At 36.7% G+C, this 27,131-nt stretch overlaps 1 protein-coding gene across 1 annotated transcript; it reads right to left on the minus strand.

Annotated features, from left to right (window-relative positions):
* Window positions 1-3,570: 3,570 nt before the first annotated feature.
* On the minus strand, window positions 3,571-26,055 carry LOC311276016 (neural cell adhesion molecule 1-like). Its single transcript, XM_084385435.1, has 20 exons — window positions 25,834-26,055; window positions 24,656-24,727; window positions 23,808-24,005; window positions 22,211-22,348; window positions 20,658-20,801; window positions 20,449-20,566; window positions 19,470-19,624; window positions 18,588-18,721; window positions 18,180-18,297; window positions 17,760-17,927; window positions 17,555-17,674; window positions 11,666-11,793; window positions 11,357-11,522; window positions 11,062-11,257; window positions 10,107-10,232; window positions 7,141-9,290; window positions 5,834-5,944; window positions 5,318-5,583; window positions 4,367-4,427; window positions 3,571-4,197 (listed from the first exon to the last, which is right to left on the minus strand). Exons 1-16 carry the CDS (start codon window positions 25,883-25,885, stop codon window positions 9,251-9,253), a joined length of 2,073 nt encoding a protein of 690 aa, XP_084241561.1. The 5' UTR covers window positions 25,886-26,055; the 3' UTR covers window positions 3,571-4,197; window positions 4,367-4,427; window positions 5,318-5,583; window positions 5,834-5,944; window positions 7,141-9,250.
* Window positions 26,056-27,131: the final 1,076 nt, after the last annotated feature.

Here is a 27,131-nt window from a genome sequence, read left to right on the forward strand (position 1 = left end):
AGACAGGCAGGAAAACACTCCAACATAAACGCCATAATGAACAAGTAGAACCGACACTGAAGACTGAAACACTCAGGGCTTAAATACACAGGAGAACAGATCAGGGAAACAAGACACAGCTGACGAGACTAACGAAGAAACAGGTGAAACAAATGAACTAATGCTGCCTTCACGTGCTATGGAAAAGATGATATTTTCCACTTGTGAACTGGTATTTACCAGTGTGTTGTGTTCAAGTGCTTTTGTTGTCGTAATGTAGTACCCGCAAGGTCTGTGTCAGTAGAGTATCTTTTTTATCTTTACAAAAAAAACAACAAAAAAAAAACGTAAGTGTGGTGCTTTCTGATGATTAAAACATAATTAATAATTAAAAAATAAATAAAACATGACAAAAAATTATTAAATATGAACCAAGGATATTGCGGCGAGGTTGAAAATTGAGTGTTAACGCATTATATTACAATCGTTAATGACACAACATTGTATAGGCTACAAAAACTATCCGCTAACAGTATTCAAGACTCTTGCGTTGCTCTCCGCCATTTTGAAAAGGTCAAAGGTTATCTCATCTCGGCAACTCGTGCATCAAAATATTCTACGAGTTGCCCAGTTGAAAATACCACATGAGGGGGTGTTCATGTGCATTTTCCATGTCGGCTTTTGGTATTTACCATAATTACCATAGCACGTGAAGGCACCATAATTACACAGACCGGGGAAAACAGGACTAGACCAAAATCAACAGAAGACAGGGGAGAACGGAGTTCACAGAAAACTGAAAACAATGAAACAGACTCAAAACCAGAACTCAGAACACATAACATGTAACACCTAATCAAGTCCAATCAGTATAATCAAACACAGCTGGACTCAAATGAAGGTGTAGAACCATCTCAAGGATGATCAGAAGAAATGGACAGCACCTGAGTTAAATATATGAGTGTCACAGCAAAGGGTCTGAATACTTAGCACCATGTGATATTTCAGTTTTTCTTTTTTAATAAATGTGCAAAAATGTCAACAATTCTGTGTTTTTCTGTCAATATGGGGTGCTGTGTGTACAATAATGAGGGAAAAAAATTAACTTAAATGATTTTAGCAAATGGCTGCAATATAACAAAGAGTGAAAAATGTAAGGGGGTCTGAATACTTTCCATACCCACTGTAGTTCCTGTATGTGGCCTCCTGGTGTAGCACTGGAACTAAATTATGCAATACAGATTATGGTAGGATAGACACCACCCATCTCCTATACACAAACATACACAATACACACCATTACTACGACATCCTCAGAACATCTCTACCTGGCATAGATCATAAGACTATCCAGGCCAAATTTATTCACATCATTCAAATCTATAATACATCATTCACCTTCACACATATAGGACAAGGGAAATTATTTTAATAATTTCTTTGCAGCATTACAGTCTTGTCAACTTCCGTTGACCTAATGTAAATACCGTTCTGTGCATAGAACGAGCATGGCTATGGTCACACATCAATTGGTTTAAATTCCACATATAAAATCAAATTGAGACCTATTAATCAATACATCTGGTCTTTGGACAAAATGTTTATTATGTCCAGTCGTTAGCATTGTTGCAAACCAGGAGGGCCCCCTAGTTTCCAACAAATGACTAATGACAATAAAAAATTATCGAAACAGTTCAATTTAAAATGCAGGCATTTATATTGGTCAACTATACAATTCCCAGTCAGACCTGCATTATTGAGTGTGACTTAGCCTGTACATCAAATGCACAGAGGATGATTACAAAAGTTAAACAAGAGAATTTAAATCTCTGTTTCTATGCATTTCATTCTCTAATTGAACGTATTAAAACCTTAGGTTTTATTAATGATTTGCACTTAAAACAACTAATGTAGACAATTTTATAATTATAAAATTGTGGATTTACATGATTAATTATGTGATATACTCTAATTATGCATACCGCTAGTAAATATACTAGTTTTGGTGACTTTCTGCTACCCTTCCTTATTTTATCGAGACTAGTCTAAATTCCACTAAAAGATCACCGTGGTAGTCAAGAATTTGGGGATGAAATGAGACCTGCTCACTAAATATATGATTCTGAAAAAGAGACCTTCTTTACCACTTGCACTTTTGATTACATCATGTCTTGTTATTTTGTGTTCTTGTGTTTATCTAATAACTTTTTTCTCATCTTACAATAACCACAAATACATCAGTGTTCAATGATTGCATGGTCATTCAGAAGTTGTTCAGGTGTTTCACAATCAATGGAGCGTCATCAGTGAAATGATTCCTTCAACGATGGAGTTCTGACCTGCCCGGCAAACCAAACCTTCTGCTTGAAGGTGACCGAGGACTTCTCAAAGGGTCAGTTAAAACATCCTAGGGAGGACACAGATGTTTCCGCAAAGCGTTATAATGACACTTTCCACTGACACTTTCTGATCATGCTGACCAACGCAAACAGACTTGATACAACAAGTCATTCCACAGACTGAACACCACTGCAACCAAGTGCAGGTGGAAGCAAACCCGGCCAAGAGGGTCATGTGACATCCTATCCAGCTGCTGCAGCATCCATGCATTCTGCCATGCTTTCATTTTAATGTTCAACTTGTCTTAATGCTGTTATTTCAGGTGACGACTGAATTCCTGCACCAATCGACCAACGCTGCAAACTACAGGGGTCAGCCCTATGAACACTCAGAAAATAACACTGAAAATGTGGAAACAGAAAAATGTCCAAAAATGTCCCATTAGGCCAATCTAAATCTGTCCCAATGGGCCAGGGGCCGTCTGTAAGAACTGATTTTCCTGCTAAGACAAAACTCACCCTGCGATAAAGCCATAAAACACACCCTGGACAGAAGATAGCAAAGACAGAGCACAGGACATTGTCCTGTCCAAACTTTTCTCCTTCCTTATCTCTGCATCCCCCTCCATCCTTCCCCCTGAGTCAAGTCACCAAAAGTTCACTAAGAATGTCTATATATCACATATGATGTATCTTGTGAATCTATTGTTTTTCCTTTTCATGTTTGGTATAATTTTAAATGTCTCAGTGCGATTGGAAAAATGGTCTTAATTTCATTGCAGTCATTGGTTTAATGAGAAAGATTGAGAACTTAGGAGACCTGTTCTCCTCTCTGGGTGATGTCTCTTCAAGACATCTCCCCTCTCCCCAAAAACCAGGTGCTACCCCCTGGGGTACATGAATTGACCCAAAAATATTGGTACAACCCTTTTGTTCTGGTCTGGGTATTTAAGGGTACACTGTAAAAAATTCTGCTGTGATTTTACAGTAAATTACTGGCTACTAATTGCATTACTTTCACAGTAATTTACAGTAAGAAATTTAATGTAAATTATAGTAAAATTACACTTGTGCACAGTGATTTCACAGTTAATTATATCACATTATTACTGTAATTTCACAGTGATTTATTGTGTTTCGGCTGTAAAAGTAATGCAATTAGTAGCCAGTAATTAACTGTAAAGTTACAATTAAATACAGCAATGCAATGTGATCACAGAAAAGTAGTAATAAAAAAAACAAGATTAAACAATGCTTTCCTCAATTGTTTTATTTTTTACAATTGATACAATAATATCATAACAAACATGTTGCATTAAGCTGTTAGGACTGCATCCCAAACTCTAACTTGACTGACACTATTCTCAGAACACAGATTCTAATTCTAATTCTTCCAAATGCAATGACACAAGAACTGGTAAAGGTGAATGTGTATGTATGTTGAATGCATGTTGGCTTGTGAATGTGTGTTTTACCTTATGAATGTGCACAGGTCAGGTAATGGGTAAGGACCCAAAAAACAAAACTGTTTATTCATTTATACTGGCAGCGACCCCAGAAGGATGAGGCAGATTAAGTGTGAGAGCAGGCAGGAGTAGGCAACGAGATTATCAGTCCAAAAAACACAGGGAAAATCCAAAACAATAGCCAGGTAGAAGGTCTCAACCATAAGGGCAGTCCAAAATATTCAGTGGCAATGGCAGGTGAAAATGAAGAGAGGCAACAATGACTGGAGCAAATGGAAAAAAAGCACAAAATCTGCTTTGCCATCCATTCAAAATCCACAAGTTTTCACAATAGAGAACAAACTTGCTGATCAATGCCACCCTGCTTCTTTTTGGATTTAGATCCTGTATCAAGGTTGATGCCCAGGAAGCACCTAAGACGACAAGTAAAAAAGTTACATTTCAGAGTCTGATAGATTCCCTATTTATTTTTATAAATTTGAAAAAGCAGTCTAACTTCACAATATATTTTACAGTGATTATTTTTCAATAATCCATTAAGTTTTTCCACATTTGCTGATCACAACAGCACATGCAAAATACCTTAGGTAAGAGGTGCTGGTCCTGTTGCTGGGACAGATATCCAGGAACAGGAATGAGCACCCTTTAACATAAGGCGTTTTAAAAATAGTCTTAATGTTATGGACAGAAAAACAAGAGTCATGATATAGAGTGAAATAGGATTATTAAACTTCAAAAAGTGATAGTTTAATTAAAGAAATGCAATGCACGCTTGCAAAAGCGTAACGTAATGCGATTACAAGACACGTGACCAAGTGCACATCACAGAGCGATGGAAAAGGTGAGCGTTTGCAGTTAAAAACTACATAATTATCGTTTTGTTTATAAAAATGATCAATCGTTTCAGATCAGAAGACTTTTATTTGTCGACTAGAATCGTGTGGATTATTTTGATGCAGCCTAAATATGCATTTTGGACCAGCTGAATTTTAAGCTGCAGATAAATAGTCACAAATGTTAAAATGTCATTCACAGAAATAAAATGACAGACACAAACTTGTACTCTTTCATTCACATTCCCAGTATACACTAAATTAGGCACTTCCAGCTTCTCAAATCTGCCATTTCAAATTGCCGCGCCTATCTCTCTTACTGCCACTGAGTTTGAAAATGCAAAAGTTAGTTACGCATCTAATATATCGCAAAAAAAGTTGCAAAAGTCAATGTGTGAAGATTTGATATTGCAATGGCAGATTTGAGAAGTGCTTAATTGAGGTTGTGCTGCGAATGTGAATGAAAGAATACAAGTTTGTGTCTGTCATTGTATTTCTGTGAATGACTTTTACATTTGTAACTATCTGCAGCTTAAAATTCAGAATGCATGTTTGTGACTATTTTCTGCAAGTGCTGATCTCAACATTCAACAAGTTTTCACATTGGAGATGTGAGTGTAAATTTTAGTGTACAAGTACAAATATTAATTGTACAAGTTCTCAAATTCACATCTAATCTCGAGTTTTGCTACTCTTTTACCTTCATAAGATCACGCTGGCAATTGGTGGGAGAGGAGTTGAAGCTGGCCGTTGGGTCTGTGTGGAGGACTGGTCTGGTTCTCGTGGATCTGATACGATGACTGTGCCGATGACTGTTGTGTCAACAAGGTCTTGACAGGCGTTTGTTTCTAGGTCTCGTCTAGTTGTCATGGTCTCTTCTGACATTCAGGGCTCACTGTGTTCATCTTAGGGTGCAGGTAGAGCATCTGATCTGGATACGGACTAGATCCGGCTGACAACAGTAACCTCGGGATAAGAATGAGACAGAGAGACTAACATTAGCAAAAATGCCATTGTTCATTGTTATGAGAAGTGTTTCCGGTTCTGGTTGAGCTAATTTATGCGGCCTAACAATCCTTTTTGAATTATATAGGATTATAGGGATTTTAATGATATAAATGTATTATGTTTATGCTAGGTTAGAGAGGTGTGTTTTTAATATAGATTTAAACTGCCAGAGTGTGTCTGCCTCCTGATCAACACTAGGAAGACTTACCTTGTGTCTGCTCCTCGATCTACTGCCAGTTAGACGGCTGGATCCACCAGTCCATGATCCCTCGACCTCCATTTCAGAAGCATTAGCTGTCAGGGTTTCTCTGAACTGCATCTTTTAAATAAAGCAATACATATTGTGAAGTCATTATTAAATCTTAAGCATTCGTTTTTAATGTGCATAGGTTTGATAAATGTTGTTGTCAGAGTTCACGCAGCAGTATATGCAAAATATCGGTAACAGTTTACAATAAGGTCTCATTTGTTAACATTAATGTGTTAACTAATATTACCAATACATTTGTTACAGTATTTGTTAACATTAGTTAATACAAATACAACTGTTCAATGTTTGTTCTTGTAGTTCACAGTGCTAATGTTAACAAATACTGTTTTATTTTAAATGTCAAAATGAAAATGAACTAAGATTAATACATTTTGAAGTATTACGCATGGTTACTCTGTTAACTAATGTTGAAAACTAATATTAACAAATAAAACCTTATTATAAAGTGTAACCAAGACTGCAAAAACTGTTGGTGTCAGATTCCAAACAGTGCGATCAGATAAACATCAATTAAGTTAGTATGTTCGCTCATAATCATCATATATCCCCACTGCAGTAAAATGTTAAACCATTTTAATCGCAATATACAGTGATATATACTCTTTCATTTTTTCTTTCACTCTAAAGTGCACCTGCTCTAAAGCAAATTACGTTGACGTTAACGTAACATTCAATAACAAAAGTCGAGCAAAAGACAAAGAATTAATAAGCTGCACTTATCTATAACGCTTTCACGTTTCGGAGCTCCCCACAGAAGTGTTAGCTACAACAAAATAAGTCTTTTAATTTCAGATTGTACATACAGTATAATGAGTTGTCTCCGCGGGTGTTATGCAGCAGCGTGGTGGTCAGTGTAGTTCGATTCACAAGTAAATGACTCTTTTGAAATGTTAGTGAATCAAATCTATGCACCGAAAGCATAGTCCGACTCCTATGATTCGATAATCACTCGTTGAAAAACACGAAATAACTGACTAAATTTTAGCAAACAAAATGGAATATAACTACTAAATATAATTTCATTAGCCAACATTACAGTGCACTGGATCCAGCTCAGCAGTTTTTCTAATAAAACAAATACACAATCATCCTAAAATGAAACCGTAACGTTAGGCCTTTTCATCAACACTCCGTATCTCCGCGACCGAATGGGTATTCTGATGTTACGAAGGCCTAATTACCATCGCAAACCATCTCAATTAAAACATCAAACAATAGAACAATAAATGAATTAAATTACTTACCCGTTTTTTTCAGCTGAATGATTCCTCTCGGAAACGAAATGGTCTGCGACGCGTCTGTTGGATCATCCTCAGGATTTAACCGCCAAAATCTTTTTTTTTCTTCAGTTTTTTCGTGGCCCGCTTGTGACAAAACGAACTCGGGTCGAAGGTACACACAGCAACACCGAGTATGGACCTGACACCATTACAACTGATTTCAGCGAGGCTCAGGCTGGCCCATACAGAAAAAGCCGTTGGCCCAACTGTGCTTGCTATCTGGGTGGGGTCTTCGTTCTCAGCTGAACAGCCTATTTTTTTTACAGTAATTTGCTGTCATATCACAGCAGATAGTAAAAAGTCAGTGTGCGAATCCACATTACTGTGAAATTACAATTGTTTACAGTAAATCAATTAAAACAGTATTTTACTGTAATAAAACACAGTTAAATATTGTGAAAGTCTGGAAATATTTTACAGTGTAGGTGACAGAGCAGTCTTTGGGAACCTTTAACCAGGAACATCCCCCATACAGTGCTGTTTCAGTGTTTTCCCGTTGGAAAACACTTACACACCACTGTGTGTCTCTGTCAGGAATGCATTGCTTACTTTTTGAGTCATCTTTGAGTAACTGATGTTATGTATTTATTATTTCTGAATTGGCTTTTAATCATTTACTTGTGTAATTGGCATGGTACATTTTTACTTGACAAATAAATGTTACATCTTGATTTATTCTGAAGTTTTCTGAAATCATTATTTTAGTAGATTATGAGGAGGCTGGTGCTACCGCAGCTCTGTGTCCAGGATAGGTCAAACTAAAGGCGCATATGAACGGAGCAGTAGGCACATCATCTGAAGACCTTTTGATTTCTGTCTATCACTGACTTGGCAAGTTGTAAGGAAGTGGCTAAATAAACTACACTTTTTTGTATGAGTGAGCAGTAGGCAACCCACTTAAGAGGAATTAGCAAACCCTGCACCCTCTGACCAAGAATAATGAGCTTTAGTAAGCAGGTGTTGTAGATATTTTTCTCTTTTTATTTAAAAGAAATAGTTGTGAATGCATTTACACTGAGTACAAAATCACCATAGGTTCAAACATTAGAATGAGTATAAAAGCATTAAAGAAATGATATATACAATGTACAGTGAAGGTAAAAAAATCATTAATAAATCTATATGTACATCTTTATGCATGCATCTGTATTTACATCCACGATTAACGTCACTTGACCCCCCCCCCCAAAAAACTAAAAAAACATACACAGTGTATTTATGTAACAATATATGATTTAGAAATAACACTTACAAATAAAATGCAAAGTTATATCTATATTAAAATGGTTCCTTTTTATTATTGTTCACATAAATTTTTTAATTCTGTCATCATTCACTCATCATCATGCCAAACCCTTTAAACTCCTTTAATCAAGATTTTATACAAACTATACAAGCATAGGTTAAATGCGCAATAAATTAACAATAGTGATGCGTCTGCGAAATATTATGCTCCCATTATGACATTCATTTTATACTCCAAAATATCAACATCATATTATACTTAGCTGCATTCTGCATTCATCTGCTCACTACTGAACATACATTCAGCTCAAGCAGCATTTGTCATGTACAGAATCTTCTGTGCTAGATCACACTGATAATGCTTTCAACATCCTACATTTAATAACAAGCATAATCTAAATCTCGAACGTGTTCCTGCAAATAACAGTCGTCTTTCATGATGTTTATATATTTGTTCCAGACTACATCACTTTAAGGTCAAGCGTGCCATTTCTGTGCTCGAATTTTTTTCATCTTTTTGAAAACTCCCCCATCTGTGATTGGTCGGACCAACAGATAGTTCCGCCCAAATCTCACACTATTGGTTGAGCCGTTCTTGCGATGTTGGGCCCGTTGAGATGCTCAAACAAACACAGCAATGTTTTCATAGCACCACAGAGCCATAGTGTTTAAACCTTCATGGACTACAAATGGATTATGTATAGTATTTTCACACACAAAAAAGAAAAAAGACACACTTCACCCTTAAGCTCACAATCGGATGTCTCGAGATTTGTGTGAAATTTCTTCACTCAGTGAATTTAAATTGTCTCCTGTATAATCTCTTCTTCTACGCCTCTCCTGTTGGATCATCAGATTCTGCTTTCTTCCTACAGAAAAGAGGGAATATATCATTATTTCTACAGTGCAAATGATACAGAATACAAAAAGCTGCTTTCTGGGTTAATTAGGCAGCTGAATTGTTTTACTTTTTTTCAGGGGGAATTGATAATTGAAAAAAGAATAAAACTTGTGGGACATGGGTTGAAAAATGGCAATACGAGTAAGTTATATCATGGCTTAAAGGAATAGTTCTCCAAAAAAAGAAAATTCTGTGATCATTTACTCATTGTTTACTATTTAATGGTATTTTATGTTTTTTGGATCTGTGCAACCGACGCCATTTTCAACTAAAAAGAAAAGTTTTAAAAACGGGTTTCAAAGAGCAAGTTTTTGAAAACAATACCATTATCGTCTCTTTGTAAACTACAAAAATGCGAATTTGTGAAAACGGTGACATCATGCGCATGCATGTTGCATGTTCATTCTAAAGACACGTAGTGTTTCTTTACAAAGTGACAGCGCCAACTACTGGCCTGGCAGCAGAGTACAGCGTTTTTAGTCATTCTCGTGGATGCGTGTGAATGGGGATCATTTTTACAATGTTGTTGTCTGTACGCAAAAAAGCAAAGGAAAACCTAGTGTCGCGTATACTAAAGGAAGACATAAGCTCAGACATTTTGACTAACATCTCCTAAAGTAAGTCAAATACAGCTTGAGGATGAGTAAATGATGACAAAATGGTAATTTTTGGGTGAATTAGTCCTTTAAGTCAGGGTGCATAACACAAAAACCCACATGCCATTTTTTTGTGAATGACAGCTTTGAAGCAAAGCAGCATTCAGCCCTTTGAGATTGGCACCTACTCGAATTTGGTAAGAGGCGCTTTGTCACACGTGACCTCTGAATGAACGCCATTCACTGCCCCATTGGGTGCCTGAAGCTTTGGGATGCTGCCTCGTGGAAGCGTTAGACCGCTCAGCTTCATGTCTCTGTATCAAAGGACACATGAGGACTGAAGCTTAGAGCGGTGAAATCACACACAGCAAACAGTAGATCTGTCTAAATAAAAACCTCGAAAATTGGACTTATAGATGAAAAACACTGTTTAAAAAACACTGGAAGATTCATTGACTCATGTCAAAATATAATAATAAATAAGGGACACTTAAATAATTGTTTTTTTTTTATTGACACTTAAATAAAAAATGGTAAAAATTCATTAATAAAAACATTTTATTATTTATTTATTTATATAAAATAGAATTAGGCTATATATAATTTAACATTAACCAAGATTTGAAAAGACTGCAAAAATATTTTATTCTTTATTGTTAGTTTGTCTTATTACATTACACTTTGTATAACCTTAATTCTGTCAACCATAATGCTGTGTGTTATCATCATTTCAGTTATAATCAGCTTTTTATACAAATTCAATTATTTCTACTTTTCGGCCAATTTTTGTAGTATATATACTGTACATACAGGAATAGTTCACCCAAAAATGAAAGTGATGTAAGGACTTTTCCTCACACAAAGCTATCATATAAAGTCATAAGACTTAGTGTACAAGTCTTGTAGATTAACTTTATAATTTTATGGTGCTATTTGTCCTTTTTTTTACATCCACTTTTCTTGTATAAAATTGTCTTTTGAAATCGAGAGACAACATTTTGGGGTGAACTATTCCTTTAAAGAACTATATGCAATCACCCTGATCTAACATTATGTGCAAACAATGGCTCTTTGTAGGAAAACTAAGAACAATCGTATTGTGCATCTCTGCAACACAAACATCGAAGGATGAAGTTATCTTACCCAGTTGAATTATTCGCCTCTTCATCCATCCCTTTAGACTCTGGCATGTTGTGTCCAAATAGTTTACGAGCGAGGAAATTAAGCAGGCCGCAGTGGTTGGTGTAGCAACAGAAAGCATCTACTGATACTATCAGCACCAAGAAGATGAACATTACTATTCCCACCACACCACCTTTCCCTAGCATCGGCTGACTGACTGCAAGAGAAAGAAAGGGGAATCAGTTGATTTCACTAAAGAGTTTGCATTTAAGCATATAATACATAATAACATTTGGCTCGCTCTAATCAATCCTACCAGGTTGTGGGACGGTGAAGTTAACTTTGGCAGAGCTGGAGGAGCCGTTGTGGTTTACTGCATAAACTTCCATTTGATATTCAGCGTTGTACTGGAGATCATGGAGCTGGATTCTGCTGGAGTTTCCAGGAATTTCATTTTCAGTCCATTCCTCATTCTCCTTGTTCTATTCGAAATGATAAGATAAGATAATTTTATTGTATAAAGAAATGAAATGTGAAATGGCACATTTTACACTGATATAAGGCTTGTACTTCACATATTTAATTAAAAAAACATGAAAGATACGATAAAGTGATTCGGACTGACCCCTTTGTAGCGTACAACGTAGTGTAGGATGGGAGAGCCTCCGTCTTTCAGCTGTTTAATGGGGATGGAGACAGAGTTCTTCTCCAACTCTTTCTCGTTCAGAGAAAGAACAGGGCTGTCGGGTTCCCCTAAATGAGGGAAAGAAGAAACATCAGACGAGAACAAAGAAACAGTGTAACGGGTTGATCTTAGGGCTGGGTGGATTTGTATGGAGGTAGATTTGTGTCTTTATTATTCAATCAAAAAAAAGGTTGCTTCAATCAAAAAATATATTTTCAATCAAAAAAAACCGTTTCAATCAAAGAAAAAAAGTGTTTGAATGCAAAAATATATTTGAGACTCAAAAAAATGCATTTGAACACTATTTTTTTTTGCTTGAAAATGTTTTTTTTGATAGAAGTGAAGGTTTTTTTGTTTGAAGCAACTTTTTTGATTGAAGTATTGTTGTTTTGTGTTTGGGCCATATTATGGGTAGGACATTTGTGTCTTTATAATTCAATCAAAAAAGAAGTTGCTTCAAACAAACAAAACATATTTTCAATAAAAAAATCACTTCAATCAAAAAATAAACCTTTTCAATCATAGAAAAAATGTTTTTGAATGCAAAAAAATATTTGAGATTCAAAAAATTGCACTTGAACACTTTTTTTTTGATTGAAAATGTTTTCTTTGATTGAAGTAATCTTTTTTGTGTTTGGACCATGTTATGGGTAGGACATTTGTGTCTTAATTATTCAATCCCAAAAAAGTTGCTTCAATCAAAAAAAAAACATTTTCAATCAAAAAAAAATAATTTCAATCAAAGAAAAAACTGTTTAAATGCAAAAAAAAAAAAAATCATTTGAAGTGTTTTTTTTTTATTGAACTTTCTTTTTTTTTGAATGAAGTGAAAAAAGTTTTGAAGTCGTTTTTTTTTTAAATCATTTTGACACAAACGTACCGCAGTGGGGGCGGGTGCTTCCCCATTGGTCAGACATGCTTGAGTGACAAGTGTCTACACCAACGACGTCTTTCTGACAAGCAAGTCATGGTCGCCACTCGCCAGCGAGCCAGGAAGCAGTGGTGGAGTTGTTGGTAAGTAGATAAAACCGTATTAAAATGATTGGTGTCACGTTATTAGCCTACTCTGTTTGATATTTCGATTAAACATACAGCTTGCTAACTTAGCTCACGTTGACTAATTTGTGTGATGGTGTTAGATATCTGACGCCTCATATTGTCAGGCAGGCTAGCAGGGTGCGCTAACGGCTAATTGAATTGTTTATTTCACTTAAGTAACGTTACAGAGGCTTGCTATGTGCTAGTGCTATATTGTGTTATAATACGTAACGTCATTAGTGGTCAAACAACAGTCCACAGGCCAACTGTTGCCCACAGCGCTGCCTGTTTAGCAGCAACAGGTCATGCAGAGCCTGAGTCTATCTTCTCACACAGCCCACAGGATTACAGCTATTTGACCGTCCCGCTCTCTCTCTCGCTCACGGGTAGTGGTCTCCCCACCATCACAGTCAAATGCTCGCAGACACAGAGGCAGATGCTGTTATTTTGAGAGCGATCAAATACAGTTTACAAATACAAATTAGCTCGGTGCGCAAACTAGCTGTGTCAGGCATTATTTATAAGTAGCCTAATAGTGTACAAGTAGTTACTAGCTTAAAGTATTGTGCCAATAATGATCCTTCTGGTAAATTTGGCATTCAGTTATAAAACATCTTACATAAACATGTCAATAAATCAACACTGAATAAGGCAAGACTTGTAATGGGTTGACAGGACAATACTATATGATATTAGAAATATAAATAAATGAATACTAATTAAACAAACCATCTTGTCTTCTTTTCCAAAGATTTTCATTAAACTAAGAGCTTTTGTGTCTCAACTGAATGCCAAATTTACCAGAAGGATCATTATTGGCACAATACTTTAAGCTAGTAACTACTTGTACACTATGTCAGACAATAAGCATCACTTCATTGAACTGCCAGTTTTCCATGTGGAGTTGTGCAGGACTAGCCTGACGTCGTCATACTCAATTCTAGTCAGAATGTGAGTCTGATACTTTTCCATAGAGATTTGATTATGGGGCGTGTCTCAACCAAACCAGGAAAAAAAAAAACTCTGCACTCAATTGGATAGACCTACAACCAATCAGAGCAACGGAGTAAATGACGCATGTTCTTCATTCATATTTTCAACCAACAAAATGTCGCGGCTCTCTGTTCCTCTTTTAAAATGAATGCGCTGTCGATATGTTTAAGATGTTTAAAATGAACAGACGCGATGGCGGAATCTACACATGATGTTTCATAAACAAAGTTCGGGAGGAGCACGTACAAATAATCAATCCAATATAAACTTGTCATCAAACAATACCATGTCTAACGTTACCCTATCTATCAGCATGAGGAAGCATATTCACTCTGTAAACTTACCTAACACTCCTTGACAGTTTTTCAGCATCCCTCCACCACCCCGAATCCTCACTCTTGTCTTGTTCTCTCACAACCAGGAATACGGGGGAGTATGGCTACCGAGCCCACAGCCCTCTCCTCGGACAGCACGTCATATACGCATTTATTCTATCGACTTATTTGTGTGAAATCTTATAAACGCATTTATTCTATCTGACTTATTTGTAAATGTGAACTCGTGAAATCTCAATTCTCCAGCAGCAGTCGTCTTTGTTGTAAACTAATTCAAATCAAGCGCTCTTTGGTGACGTGGACGATTACGTTGCATTGCTCATCTGTCCATCATCGTATAAAGCCCGCCCTGACAATTTGATTGGTCCGAACAATTTTTGTTCGGGCATAATAGCTCCTCAACGGAGCGAGTCCAGACCGAACTTCCCGACCAAAAAATATTGTGGGCGGGGTTCGGGCTGGCACCCAGGCTAGTGCAGGACATTAGGCTACTTATAAATAATGCCTGACACAGCTAGTTTGCGCACCGAGCAACGGAATATATATTCATGTTACCGGTGGTATGCAACATTATTTTCCGTACGGGACGGCATATGTAAGCCCCGCTCTCAAAATAACAGCATCTGCCTCTGTGTCTGCGAGCATTTGACTGTGATGGTGGGGAGACCACTACCCGTGAGCGAGAGAGAGAGCGGGACGGTCAAATAGCTGTAATCCTGTGGGCTGTGTGAGAAGATAGACTCAGGCTCTGCATGACCTGTTGCTGCTAAACAGGCAGCGCTGTGGGCAACAGTTGGCCTGTGGACTGTTGTTTGACCACTAATGACGTTACGTATTATAACACAATATAGCACTAGCACATAGCAAGCCTCTGTAACGTTACTTAAGTGAAATAAACAATTCAATTAGCCGTTAGCGCACCCTGCTAGCCTGCCTGACAATATGAGGCGTCAGATATCTAACACCATCACACAAATTAGTCAACGTGAGCTAAGTTAGCAAGCTGTATGTTTAATCGAAATATCAAACAGAGTAGGCTAATAACGTGACACCAATCATTTTAATACGGTTTTATCTACTTACCAACAACTCCACCACTGCTTCCTGGCTCGCTGGCGAGTGGCGACCATGACTTGCTTGTCAGAAAGACGTCGTTGGTGTAGACACTTGTCACTCAAGCATGTCTGACCAATGGGGAAGCACCCGCCCCCACTGCGGTACGTTTGTGTCAAAATGATTTAAAAAAAAAACGACTTCAAAACTTTTTTCACTTCATTCAAAAAAAAAGAAAGTTCAATAAAAAAAAAACACTTCAAATGATTTTTTTTTTTTTTGCATTTAAACAGTTTTTTCTTTGATTGAAATTATTTTTTTTTGATTGAAAATGTTTTTTTTTTGATTGAAGCAACTTTTTTGGGATTGAATAATTAAGACACAAATGTCCTACCCATAACATGGTCCAAACACAAAAAAGATTACTTCAATCAAAGAAAACATTTTCAATCAAAAAAAAAAGTGTTCAAGTGCAATTTTTTGAATCTCAAATATTTTTTTGCATTCAAAAACATTTTTTCTATGATTGAAAAGGTTTATTTTTTGATTGAAGTGATTTTTTTATTGAAAATATGTTTTGTTTGTTTGAAGCAACTTCTTTTTTGATTGAATTATAAAGACACAAATGTCCTACCCATAATATGGCCCAAACACAAAACAACAATACTTCAATCAAAAAAGTTGCTTCAAACAAAAAAACCTTCACTTCTATCAAAAAAAACATTTTCAAGCAAAAAAAAATAGTGTTCAAATGCATTTTTTTGAGTCTCAAATATATTTTTGCATTCAAACACTTTTTTTCTTTGATTGAAACGGTTTTTTTTGATTGAAAATATATTTTTTGATTGAAGCAACCTTTTTTTTGATTGAATAATAAAGACACAAATCTACCTCCATAGATTTTCTTCATGATATTTTCAACTTTATTTTGACAATATTTGATGTACACTAACATTCTAAAGTTTGGGGTTGGTAAGTTTTGTAAGTCTCTTATGCTCACCAAGGCTGCATTTATTTGATCAAAAATACAGTAAAAACAGTAATATTGTATCATTTAAAATAACTGATTTCTATTTGATTATATTTTAAAATGTAATTTATTCCTGTGATCTAAAGCTGAATTTTTATTATCATTATTCAGTGCCACATGATCCTTCAGAAATCATTCTAATATGCTGATTTAATGCGCAAGAAACATTTCATTATCAATGTAAAAAAAAAAAGGTTTTTGCTACTTAATATTTTGTGGAAACAGTGATAAAAAAATTCAGGATTCTTTGGTGAATAGAAAGTTCAAAAGAACAGTATTTCATTGAAAAAGAAATCAATAGTAGTTACATTATAAATGTTTTTGCAGTCTAATGCAGCTGAATAAAAGCTTTCATTTCTTTAAAAAAAAAAAATCCTAATGACCCCAAACTTTTGACCAGTAGTGCATATATTGATATTTATGAATTTGCCCTTAAACAGCTAATTTCTTAAATTATTCAAAATGTTTAATTTAATAACTAAAATACAGTAAAAATCTAGTTAAAAATAGTAAATGCATGTTTTGGATACTAATTCACTTAATAAACACAAGGAAGACTAGCGTGAAGAATGAATCACTGAATCAGTGTTTTGAACCATTGAACTGAAATGGACAGTGTTTTTGTTAAGTTTAAAGGAAATGATAGTAATATTTTCACAAACTAGTCATGGGCAAATAAACAGAACATTAAGATCAATGTGAATATTAGTTATATTAAGTTATTAGGGTATGTCAGTGTCACACTTAAGTAATTGACAATCCAGTGGATAAGCTCCAAAATCATTCACTACAGTATAGATGTATGAGTTCAGCCGACCAACATTGATTTCATGCTGAAGGAAACCTAGCAATTTTCAGTTTTTTCCACTTTCTTCAGCATTGAAACCATGCAGGTAAACTCATTTTCACACTTCTATATCACAGTAAACAATTAGGCTTTTGTTTTAGCCTATCAACTGGAGATGTATGCATTCAAAACTTTGATTTACCATCTACAAAGGAAGGTGAGAATAAGGCAACGGACGGGCCCCGGGACCAGGAGCAGGTCGTATTGCATGGAGAATGGTCATCGTCAAGCAGGAATGAGAAAGAATGGGCAGCGAAAGCAAATCATGAACATATGTGATGAGCAAACAGGCATTTATGCATGACAAGAATGACAGCATGACACAAAATCAACTGCAATAAAATGTCTTATCATTATTAAAAACTGATTTTGGGACTGTAGACCAATTAATCTGCAGATGTTTTAACATTTTCTGCACTGATTTTGTGGGAGATCTCATTTCATATAAAATTCATAATAGCTATCAACATCAAAAATGGTGGATAAGCAGCAGATGAAGTGAACAGACCGGAGAGAATCCTGCTGATACTCACGTTGGGACTGTGTGAAGATCATGTGTTCTGTGGAGAAGTTCCCCTGGTAATGCGAGTTTTTGACCGCGAAACGAACTGAGTACTCTGTGTACGGCTCAAGGCCCTTGAACACCAGGGGATCTACAAATATACGTTTTTTCATCACACATTCAAATTTAAAAAAGCATCAAAATATAAACTACACTTCTCATAGTCACTTATTTACTTGTGGGTTTGACGAAACTTTGACTCCAGGTTTCTTCGGACGGTTTCTTCCACTGGAGGATGTACTGGGTAATAGAGGACCCTCCATCCAGCACTGAGACCCTCTGGATGAGGAGAGAAGATGAGGACCCTGAGGACACACTGAACTGAGCGGGTGTCCCAGGCCAGGCTTGTGAGAGAGAGGGAGAGAAGTTATTAATGAGAAGAAGCAATATAGAAAGTTTATGCCAAAATAAATATATATTAACAAACTTTGGTTTGCTTCACCATTATATATATATGTATATATATATATATATATATATAAAAATAAATACACACACACATATATACATATATATATATATATATATACACATGTATGGTGAAGACAGACTTATTCTTGGAGTTCAAATTCCTGAAGCCACTAAAAGAGCCTTACTTATCAGCTGGAAGTCCTCAGTGGCTGTGCCCGCCGTGTTGCTGGCTATGCAGGAGTACAAGCCACCATCAGAGGGCACTACATTTTCAAGAATCAGCTCAGATCCCTCCACACTCGTCTGCCCACACATGTCCATGCAAACAGGAAAGACAATAAGAGACAGGAAGAGGTAATTAAGAGAAAAGTACTGAACGTGGGTCACACTTCCTGTAGATACAGAATCCCCCCTCGTCGTCACCACCATCACAGAAAATTACAATCCAATTATACTCCATTTCCCATTTATTCCCACTGGTTTAAGACAATATTTGATTGTATTAAACATATTTCCAAAGCCAATTAATAATTTCAGTTTTTTTCAATTGCAAACAACAATAGAAATGGAGCAGCTATTTAGATGTTCCTCACCATTTTTTCTTGGGTGGCCTTCTTGACCCACTGTACGGTTGGAGTTGGATGTCCTGTGGCGTTGCAGAGCACAGATCCAGTTTCTCCTGGAATAATGGTCAGCTTGCTTGGATCCAATGTTATAGTTGGACGCTCTGAAAATTATCAATAGAACAAGCAAAAATGAAATGAAATTAATCTTCGAAAGCTAAACCATAAAATAACAAAATACACGAGCCAACTACTGCAGACATGCATTTGTGTATAAAAATCTATTTTAATATTTCCATTATCCTACAATAGTTTTGTTTGGGTCTGGCCTATTGGAAAGTGTCAATGTGATGCTTGCATGGGATCACATTCCCCGTATCTGTGTTTGCAACTATAGTAAACATCTGACTTCATGGGAGAAAAAAAGATTTCCTTGGAATAAATCTTTGGCTAGACTAAATAAATAAAAAAAGGAAATAAAGCCGAGGAAAAAAAAACAGTTGAGCCATAAGCAGATAAATTTGCTGCAGTTTAAAGTCAACATTCACAACCCATTCATAACCCATTTGATGTATAAAGTGAACAGGATATTTTGACTGAAAATATGAAGCTGGTCTTGATTTGATCCATCAGGAATTGATTGACTGGATCATAAAAATGGGTGTCGCCATCCAAAAAGGCCATTATTTATCATTTTACAACACGAATGGGCTAATTGACAGAGCTTACTGGCCATACAGACCTGAAAAATTCATCAAGATCGTAAATAGTGACAATTGATATCATGTTGAGATTTGGTATTGATTAAAAACAAATTATGCAGACCAACTGCCCTCATTCGATGCTTTCAGCCAAGTACAAACACATCACTTTATTCAAAGTTTTGAGTCTTCTAAGAGGGCCTTGTCTCACCTGAGACATCCAGAATAAACGTGTCACTGTTTTCCCCGATCTTATTGTTAGCCATGCAGACATACTCTCCAAAATCGCTCCTGGTCACTGCAGAGATGGTGAGCACACTCTTATCAGTGTTGTATTTGTAACGGGAGTCGTCAAAGGTGGAAGGGCTGAGGGGAGAGATACAGAAACTCAGTCTTTTGCCACTATTGTTCATTGATACAACACAAATATACTCATGGGAGGACGACTAACAACTAAGAGACAAAAGGAAGCTCTAAATATACAAAAACAGTCTGAGACTAAAAATATGAATAAACACATACAGGCTCCGTTCCAAAACCTAGTGAGTTGCCTTGCCTTGATTTAAATAGAGTTTAACATCAGCATGCTGCTAAACTAACAACACGATAGCAATGCTTATGGGTAAAACAGTATTTTTTTACTAGACTGAATACAAAAGTTTATATCAAAACATAATTAATTATGCAAAACCTTTGAGCAAAGTTTCTCAGGGAAACGCAAAAGTTTTACGAGGGAATGCAAAGTTTCTCTGTGTAACGCAAAGGTTTTGCAAGAGAACGCAAAAGCATTGAAATTTTTTTTTCCTCTCATATTATATGTTTTCTATCACCATGTCCCTTTAGGGGCTCCATTGACGTCCCTACATCCAAGAGTTTTCTTAGACATTTAAAAAAAACTGGATGTTTTAAATCTTTGGAGCACATTCAGGAACAATTTTTTCATAACTTAACATTATGTTATCAACGTTAGGAACGTAAGCAAAACATTCTTAGAACATATTTTTGTTAGCTGGGTTTGATGCTGCCTATGGAGGTACAGTAGCTCACTAGGTTTTGAAATGGAGCCTTAAGAAGTAGTCTAGATGGATTATTTTCACATATCGTCGACAAACTTTTGATTTCAAAAGTAGATTGACAAATATAAAAAGACGTGAAAGAAAAATGATAGCATTATCTCTTGATGTACATACAGTCTCCATGAAATAATTGGAGTGGGTACTCCTTTGACCAGGCAGACTATAGACACACTGGTATTGGGTCCGGCAAACACACTCGTTCTCTCCTGATGAATCAGTACGGTGGGTGGCTCTGGAGGATGGGATATTGAAAGATATTTTAGAGGACATATTCACCCTGGCCACACTAAGAACAAACATGATTAGTTCCTCTACGTCCTCACCATTAACAACAACAGAGATTTGGAGTTCCTTTTTTATGGGGCGTCCCTTGATCTTGCCTTCACATGTGTAGATGCCACGGTCTTCTGGCTGAATTCTCACAATCTGCAGGGATCTATCATTCAGGATTTTGAGATGACCTCGGCCTGTACAAAGAGAAGAAGGATGGTAGAGCATGATCAGCGTCAAAGATGCAATCTTACAACTTTAGAATTATGAGGCGAAGCCTTTTAAAGCCCACAAGCACACTCTTAAGGCCAGCTCACCCAAAATGAAAATTCTGTCATTATTTTGCAACGTACCTCATTGAAAAAAAAAAAGTGCCTCTGCCTACAGTACATTTTTGCAAAACTCAAAAAACATCCCTATCGATATTAATTCACTGCAGTTTCACTAGAGGCTGTCAAACACCAACAACTTTTGTTCCCGTTCAATGTTCACACAAATTATGATTACAGTTAAAGGGACAGTTTACACAAAAATGAATCTTCTGTCATTAATTACTCACCCTCATGTCGTTCCAAACCCTTAAGGCTTTCGGTCATCTTCAGAACACAAATGAAGATCTTTTTGATGAAATCTGAGAGCTTTCTGATCCCTCCATTGACAGCTACGCAACTACGTAGCTACATTAATGCAAGAACACATGCTTGAGCTTCTGTTTACCACAACTGATGTGTGCGTTGATGAATGTTTATATGTGAATAAAAGCCTAAATTCAATCTGTTCATCATATAAAGCGATCAAGTCTCTTCAGAAAATTTGGACTAAACCGCTCAATTAATATGGATCAGTTTTACGTTCTCTTTATGAACTTTTTGAAGCTTCAGTTGCATAGCTGTCAATGGAGGGACAGAAAGCTCTCAGATTTCATCAAAAAGATATTCATTTGTGTTCCGAAGATGAACGAAAGTCTTACGGGTTTGGGAAGACATGTGGGTGAGTAACTAATGACAGAATTTTGAACTATCCGTTTAAGACCACAAAACACTTTTATCATAGTGCATGATCTTACCACAGAGCATATCCATATGTATGGCTTGCCAAATGTTGCCAGTTTTGATTCAAACTAAATGTGCTGTTAGCGACACTCACTGTACCTTTCACTTTGAAAGTGTCGCAAAACATGCAAGAAGACGTCAAAACAAACACCAAAGGAGAAATGTGAGGTGAGCAAATAATGATTGACTTTCCATTTTGGGGTGAATTGTTCCTCTATGGTTGTCAATGGTGGCGTTTACTTGAAATGGGGCAAGACTGAATGTTTCAGAGCTGTTTCTTACGGCCTCATGCCCACCAACAGACAGGAAGAAAAAACACTAAATCAAACTGTTCACCGATGTTTCCCCGAAAACTAGCGAGAAACATCTCTCGATTTGGTTGCAAATCGGTCAGAAAGCGAATGCACAGATCCCTCCCACCCCATCATGACTCGTCCACCATCGCCATCCTGCCATTCTGCCAACTACAGGCATCACAGAGAGCTAGGAAGGTGAGGAGACCCCCATACCACATAAATGATTGGAAGAACCTGCAGCATGGCCACCACCCCTACCGTCATCATTCACGATGCGATCGTTCCGATACCAGTAGACCTCCACCCTGGGCTTCCCAGAGACGAAGCAGGGAATGGTCACAGTCTCGTTCACCAGAAATTCATGGTATGTCCGTGTGTTGCCAAAGTCCGGTGTTTCTGATTATAGGACAGAATTTCACATGAGAATCATTATGGAGAATCAGCGCTTGATGGAAAAATAACGGAACATTAAAGGAACACTCCACCGTTTTTTGAAATAGGGCTTATTCACCTTCTTTCCCACATTTAAATAGGTGGGCAAATGCATTTTTGTCTCAGTGCATGCATTGTTTTAGTTTGACAGGGTCGGCGCTAGTTTAGCTTAGCACAATGAATGGAATCCTTTGTTGCCAGCTAGCATGTCCTGAGTAAAAGTGATAAAAAAATAAAACAAAACCACACCTAATTACTTCTTGTGGCCTGCGTATTCACAACAAGTACAAATAGCGATGCAGATTAACACTAGGCGATTTCCTAGGCAGATACTGACTTGGGACTATATTAGGGGGAAGCACAGGCGAAGCACTGCTACTTGGGCACAGAGATATCACGCAACACATGAAATCACACGACTTCCGTCAACATACCGGCGTGAATAGTAGCTGGCTATTTTTCCTACAGTACATGAATGGCAATGAACATGGCTAATTTTGTGAAAGACAAAGAGGGTGACTTCTCAGACAGTCAAGAGCCAGAGCTAGAACCATACCTGAGTTTTCAGAAGATGAGTTGCGTGCTTTGGAAATAGAATGACAGGAGGAGGAGGTCACGATCGCTCAACAGCCTGAGGACGTGAGGATGAGAGCCAACACGAACTGGTGGTGTGAGTGTGGGGGAATATGCCAATCTATCCCGACTGAAATAATGTCTGTGCTGTGGAGAGTGGGACAAGTTACCGCCGTTGATGACCAGGCTCAGCGCGTCAGATCAAGATGAGCGCGCCCACAGTTGTGTCACAGCTACCGAGGATTTCACGGCGCTGATCCCTCCTGCAGTAACTTTTACTCTATTTTTTTCCTGGTGTGATAAAGTGAACTGGAAAAAAAGCCCCACGCCGAATGGACCAAATTGACAACTGTCCACAGAGTAAGTGATTATTTTAAACATGACGCATGTATAGATCGACCCATATTATACCTGTACTCACATTCACATACCACATATTCACATTTCATGTGTTGCGTGATATCTCTGCGTCCAAGCAGCAATGCTTCGCCTAAGCAGCAGTGCTTCGCCTGTGCTTCCCCCTAATATAGTCCCAAGTCAATATCTGCCTAGGAAATCGCCTAGTGTTAATCTGCATCACTATTTGTACTCGTTGTGAATACGCAGGCCACAAGAAGTAATTAGGTGTTTTTTTTTTTTTTTTTATCACTTTTACTCAGGCCATGCTAGCTGGCAACAAAGGATTCCATTCATTGTGCTAAGCTAAGCTAACGCCGACCCTGTCAAACTAAAACAATGCATGCACTGAGACAAAAATGCATTTGCCCACCTCTAAATGTGGGAAAGAAGGTGAATAAGCCCTATTTCAAAAAACGGTGGAGTGTTCCTTTAAGAGTTTTCAGGAACCTACGGTAGACATAAAGCTGGTAGGTCTTCCTCTTTGATTCGTGTTCATTTTCAAACACACAGGTATAGGTTCCACTGTCACCTAACTCAATGTTGTTCAAGTTCAGCGAACTCGAGGACTCATCATTTTTCTTGACTTCATGGCGATCTTCATCAACGTCTTCATTATCTTTCAACCAAGTGATTTCTCCCTCTGAATCAGCTGAACCACAGCATATAGAAAGACAGAAAAGAATAGAAAATAACATCTTCTTGGTTATTTTATGACAGTAACATTTTATCTCTGTGACTGGAACAGACTGTTCGTGATATACAGAGGCCCCCAAAATATTTGGACATATGAAAATGTATTAATGTCAGTGCATTACATACACTGTAAAAAATGTGACAATATGATCATTAAGTTATGACAACATGTGACAGCAATTTTCATCTTTTTTATAAGTTATACAAGATTCAACTCATTTTTTAAAGTCAATTTAATATAATTTAAGTTGAAATGACTAAAACATCCAAGTTGATTGTACTTAAAAATTTAAGGCAGCAACTTTTTTTAATTTTTTTTACAGTGATAACAAAACATCATACTAAGTGCCACTTATTTTAGAGCAAAAAAAAATAATGAATGAAAACAAAATGAAACAAATATTGTTGACACTTGAGAAGAACTGATCTACATTCAATAAAAATCATCTTGAGCCCAGCTTAGTTCAAGCTCCCCAAACAGCATCATTTGTTTGCATATGAGTTTAATATTTTGTTAGTCATTAAGACATTTCTAAGTGTGTCCAGATATAATTTGGGGCCATTCTTTGTGTCCGTTAGTCAGTTTTTACAACTAAACGCACTGACCTTTGCACAAGAGCAGAACTTTGCTTCCCACCACCACATCTGGGTCACTAGCGATGATGTCTATTTTAGCATCTAAAAATGAAAGGAAACACATTCCACAAATCATGAACAATCATTTTTACACTGTACATGAGTTTTAGCAGTGAAACCAGAGAAAAAAGTCAGCTGGCAATGCTGATTATTTTCAAGCCAAAGCACTGTTTTACTGCGTCACAACCACAAATAGCTCTGCTTCTAATATTGGACAGCTGATGAGGAAAAGAGTAAATGGACATTGGAAATGACCGGCTTCCCTTACAAAGCAATATTTCTTCCTGTATAAGTGATCAAAGACAACCAGCTACAAAGAACAGAGCAACAATGTAATGGTTTTCTTTTCAAAGGGAAACCTTATCTCTCCTTCTCAAGAGAAAGTGTAAGCACATTTATAACTGCATATTATTTATATTGATTGATCTGTAATTGTTGAAATAATTGTGTTAAATGTAGATTGAGTAATTCATTTTTGAATGCCATGGTAGCATCTGAGGCAATTTTCACGGCAAGAGAAACTACATCAATTTAAAAAAATTGGTAAAGACAAATTAATAAATGAATCAACAAACAGGATAAATAGCTAGCTATATTTATACATTTCTGAAAATGCTAATATTTTCTGATTTAATCTAACATTTTCAATACAAATGATATTGGTAACACTTAACAATAAAGATTCATTATTTAACATTAGTTTATGTATTAACTGACATGAACTCCAATGAACAAAACATATGAATCTCTGTTAATGTTAGTTAATAAATATCCAGCTGTTCATTGTTATTTCATGTTAGTTCACAGTGCATTAAATAATGTTAACAAACACAACTTTTGATTTTAATAATGTATTAGTAAATGTTCAAATTAGCATTAATATAGATTAATAAATGCTGTTCATTCTTGTTCATTCTTAATTAATTTGAACTAAAGTAGTAAACTAATATTAACTAATTAAACCTTATTGTAAAGTGTTACCATGACACTGTCAGCAAAAAAATCTGAAAAATAAAAACTGTAATATTAATATTTGCTTTAATTAATATGTAAACATGTTTGGACCCCACTGTATCTAAAAAGCAAGTAAATATGAAACAGAGATACTGAATTAAACTCAAAGGTTAGGAAAGTAAATCCCGGCTCACCTATTAGTCTTGAGCTTATAAGAAGAAGTCCACACAGTCTGAGTAAAATCATGGTTGCAGTCTTCTCTTCCTGCGCAGTTCTCTTGGAGTCTGACAGACAACGTATCCCCCATGATTTATATGCAATGACAGAGACAGTCAGGAACCTGGTTATCTGGAGGATCTGACCCCAAAACTCCCTCCTCCCGATACTTCATTCAGATGATGGAGCGCAGGGATGCGGAGACGCCAGACGCCAGCGGCCCTCCCCTGCCCTGCCCTCCTGCGCACCGGATGAAACGAGCCCTGCTGTCCCCTGACACTCGATGAAGGGAGATATTTTATCTCACTATCTTGCATTTCATTGAAGATGATTCAAAACATGCGGAAGATAAAGAAAAACATGTGCACACACGTTACCAAATAACTTGAGAACTTTTTTTAAAATAATTGGTCGTAATTATTATGCTTTAAATATTAAATAATCTATGATAAACAAACAAATAAATAGGCTATATACATCATTTTAATTTGTTACATTAAAAATGTTACCTTAGCGTTTGATGGTTTATTAAATGCAGGTTTGATGTTGTAGGGAATTAACCACGGGCTGATATTTAGTACAGCAACATTGCAAGTGTAATATTGCTTTTATACATTTCTATAAACAAGCAGACAAACATCAATTTTACTGAAATAAGTCGTGCGTTTAGCTTCAAACTTAATGCTAACTTAATAGCCAAACAAATAAGAGACTGAAAACAGGTCTGGAATTCCGAATATGAGTGGAGTGGAACTCAAAACGTAACCACTCCGCTCGAACTCCACTATGGAGTTTACTATGGCTTTTATTTAGACTGTAAAGTCCATAGACTGTAATCTATCTATCTATAAATTACAGAAACGTCTGTCTGTCTGTCTGTCTGTCTGTCTGTTTGTCTGTGTGTCAGATGTCTTATTCGCATATCTCTCGAACCGTTAGTCCGATGGATTTCAAACTTGACAGGTGTCTACGGGCACGAGTAAGTGCAGTGCCAAGTTTGGCGTTGTTTGAATTAGAAATGCAAAAGATATGATGATATGGAGGGTTTTGACAAATCTTGGGGGCGGACTTTTTTTATTTTTTTAGTGCGCTTCTCTTTTGTTAAGTCTATTATTTTTGTGGTGTTACATGTATAGGCACTTTATAATTTGATTTTATTGTATTTTTTGTGTGTCTGTCTGTAGTGGTTATTGATAATGGGCCCAAAATGCAAATGTGAATTAATAATGTGGTTGGAAGCTGTCTTTTTGTGTGTGTGTGTGTGTGTTTGGTTTTG

The sequence above is a fragment of the Rutilus rutilus genome (genome assembly GCF_951802725.1).
Source record: "Rutilus rutilus genome assembly, chromosome: 17".
NCBI lineage: Eukaryota > Metazoa > Chordata > Actinopteri > Cypriniformes > Leuciscidae > Rutilus > Rutilus rutilus.

Excerpts from the sequence above, each read along its gene's own strand:
- LOC311276016 (XM_084385435.1), bottom strand. The coding sequence starts at position 25,885 with ATGATTTTACTCAGACTGTGTGGACTTCTTCTTATAAGCTCAAGACTA. Across the intron at positions 19,625-20,448 it reads CCAATTATTTCATGGAGACT|CCCTTCCACCTTTGACGACT; the intron begins GTATGTACATCA and ends CTCTCCCCTCAG. Across the intron at positions 9,291-10,106 it reads GCGCCTCTTACCAAATTCGA|GAAGAAAGCAGAATCTGATG; the intron begins GTAGGTGCCAAT and ends TCTTTTCTGTAG.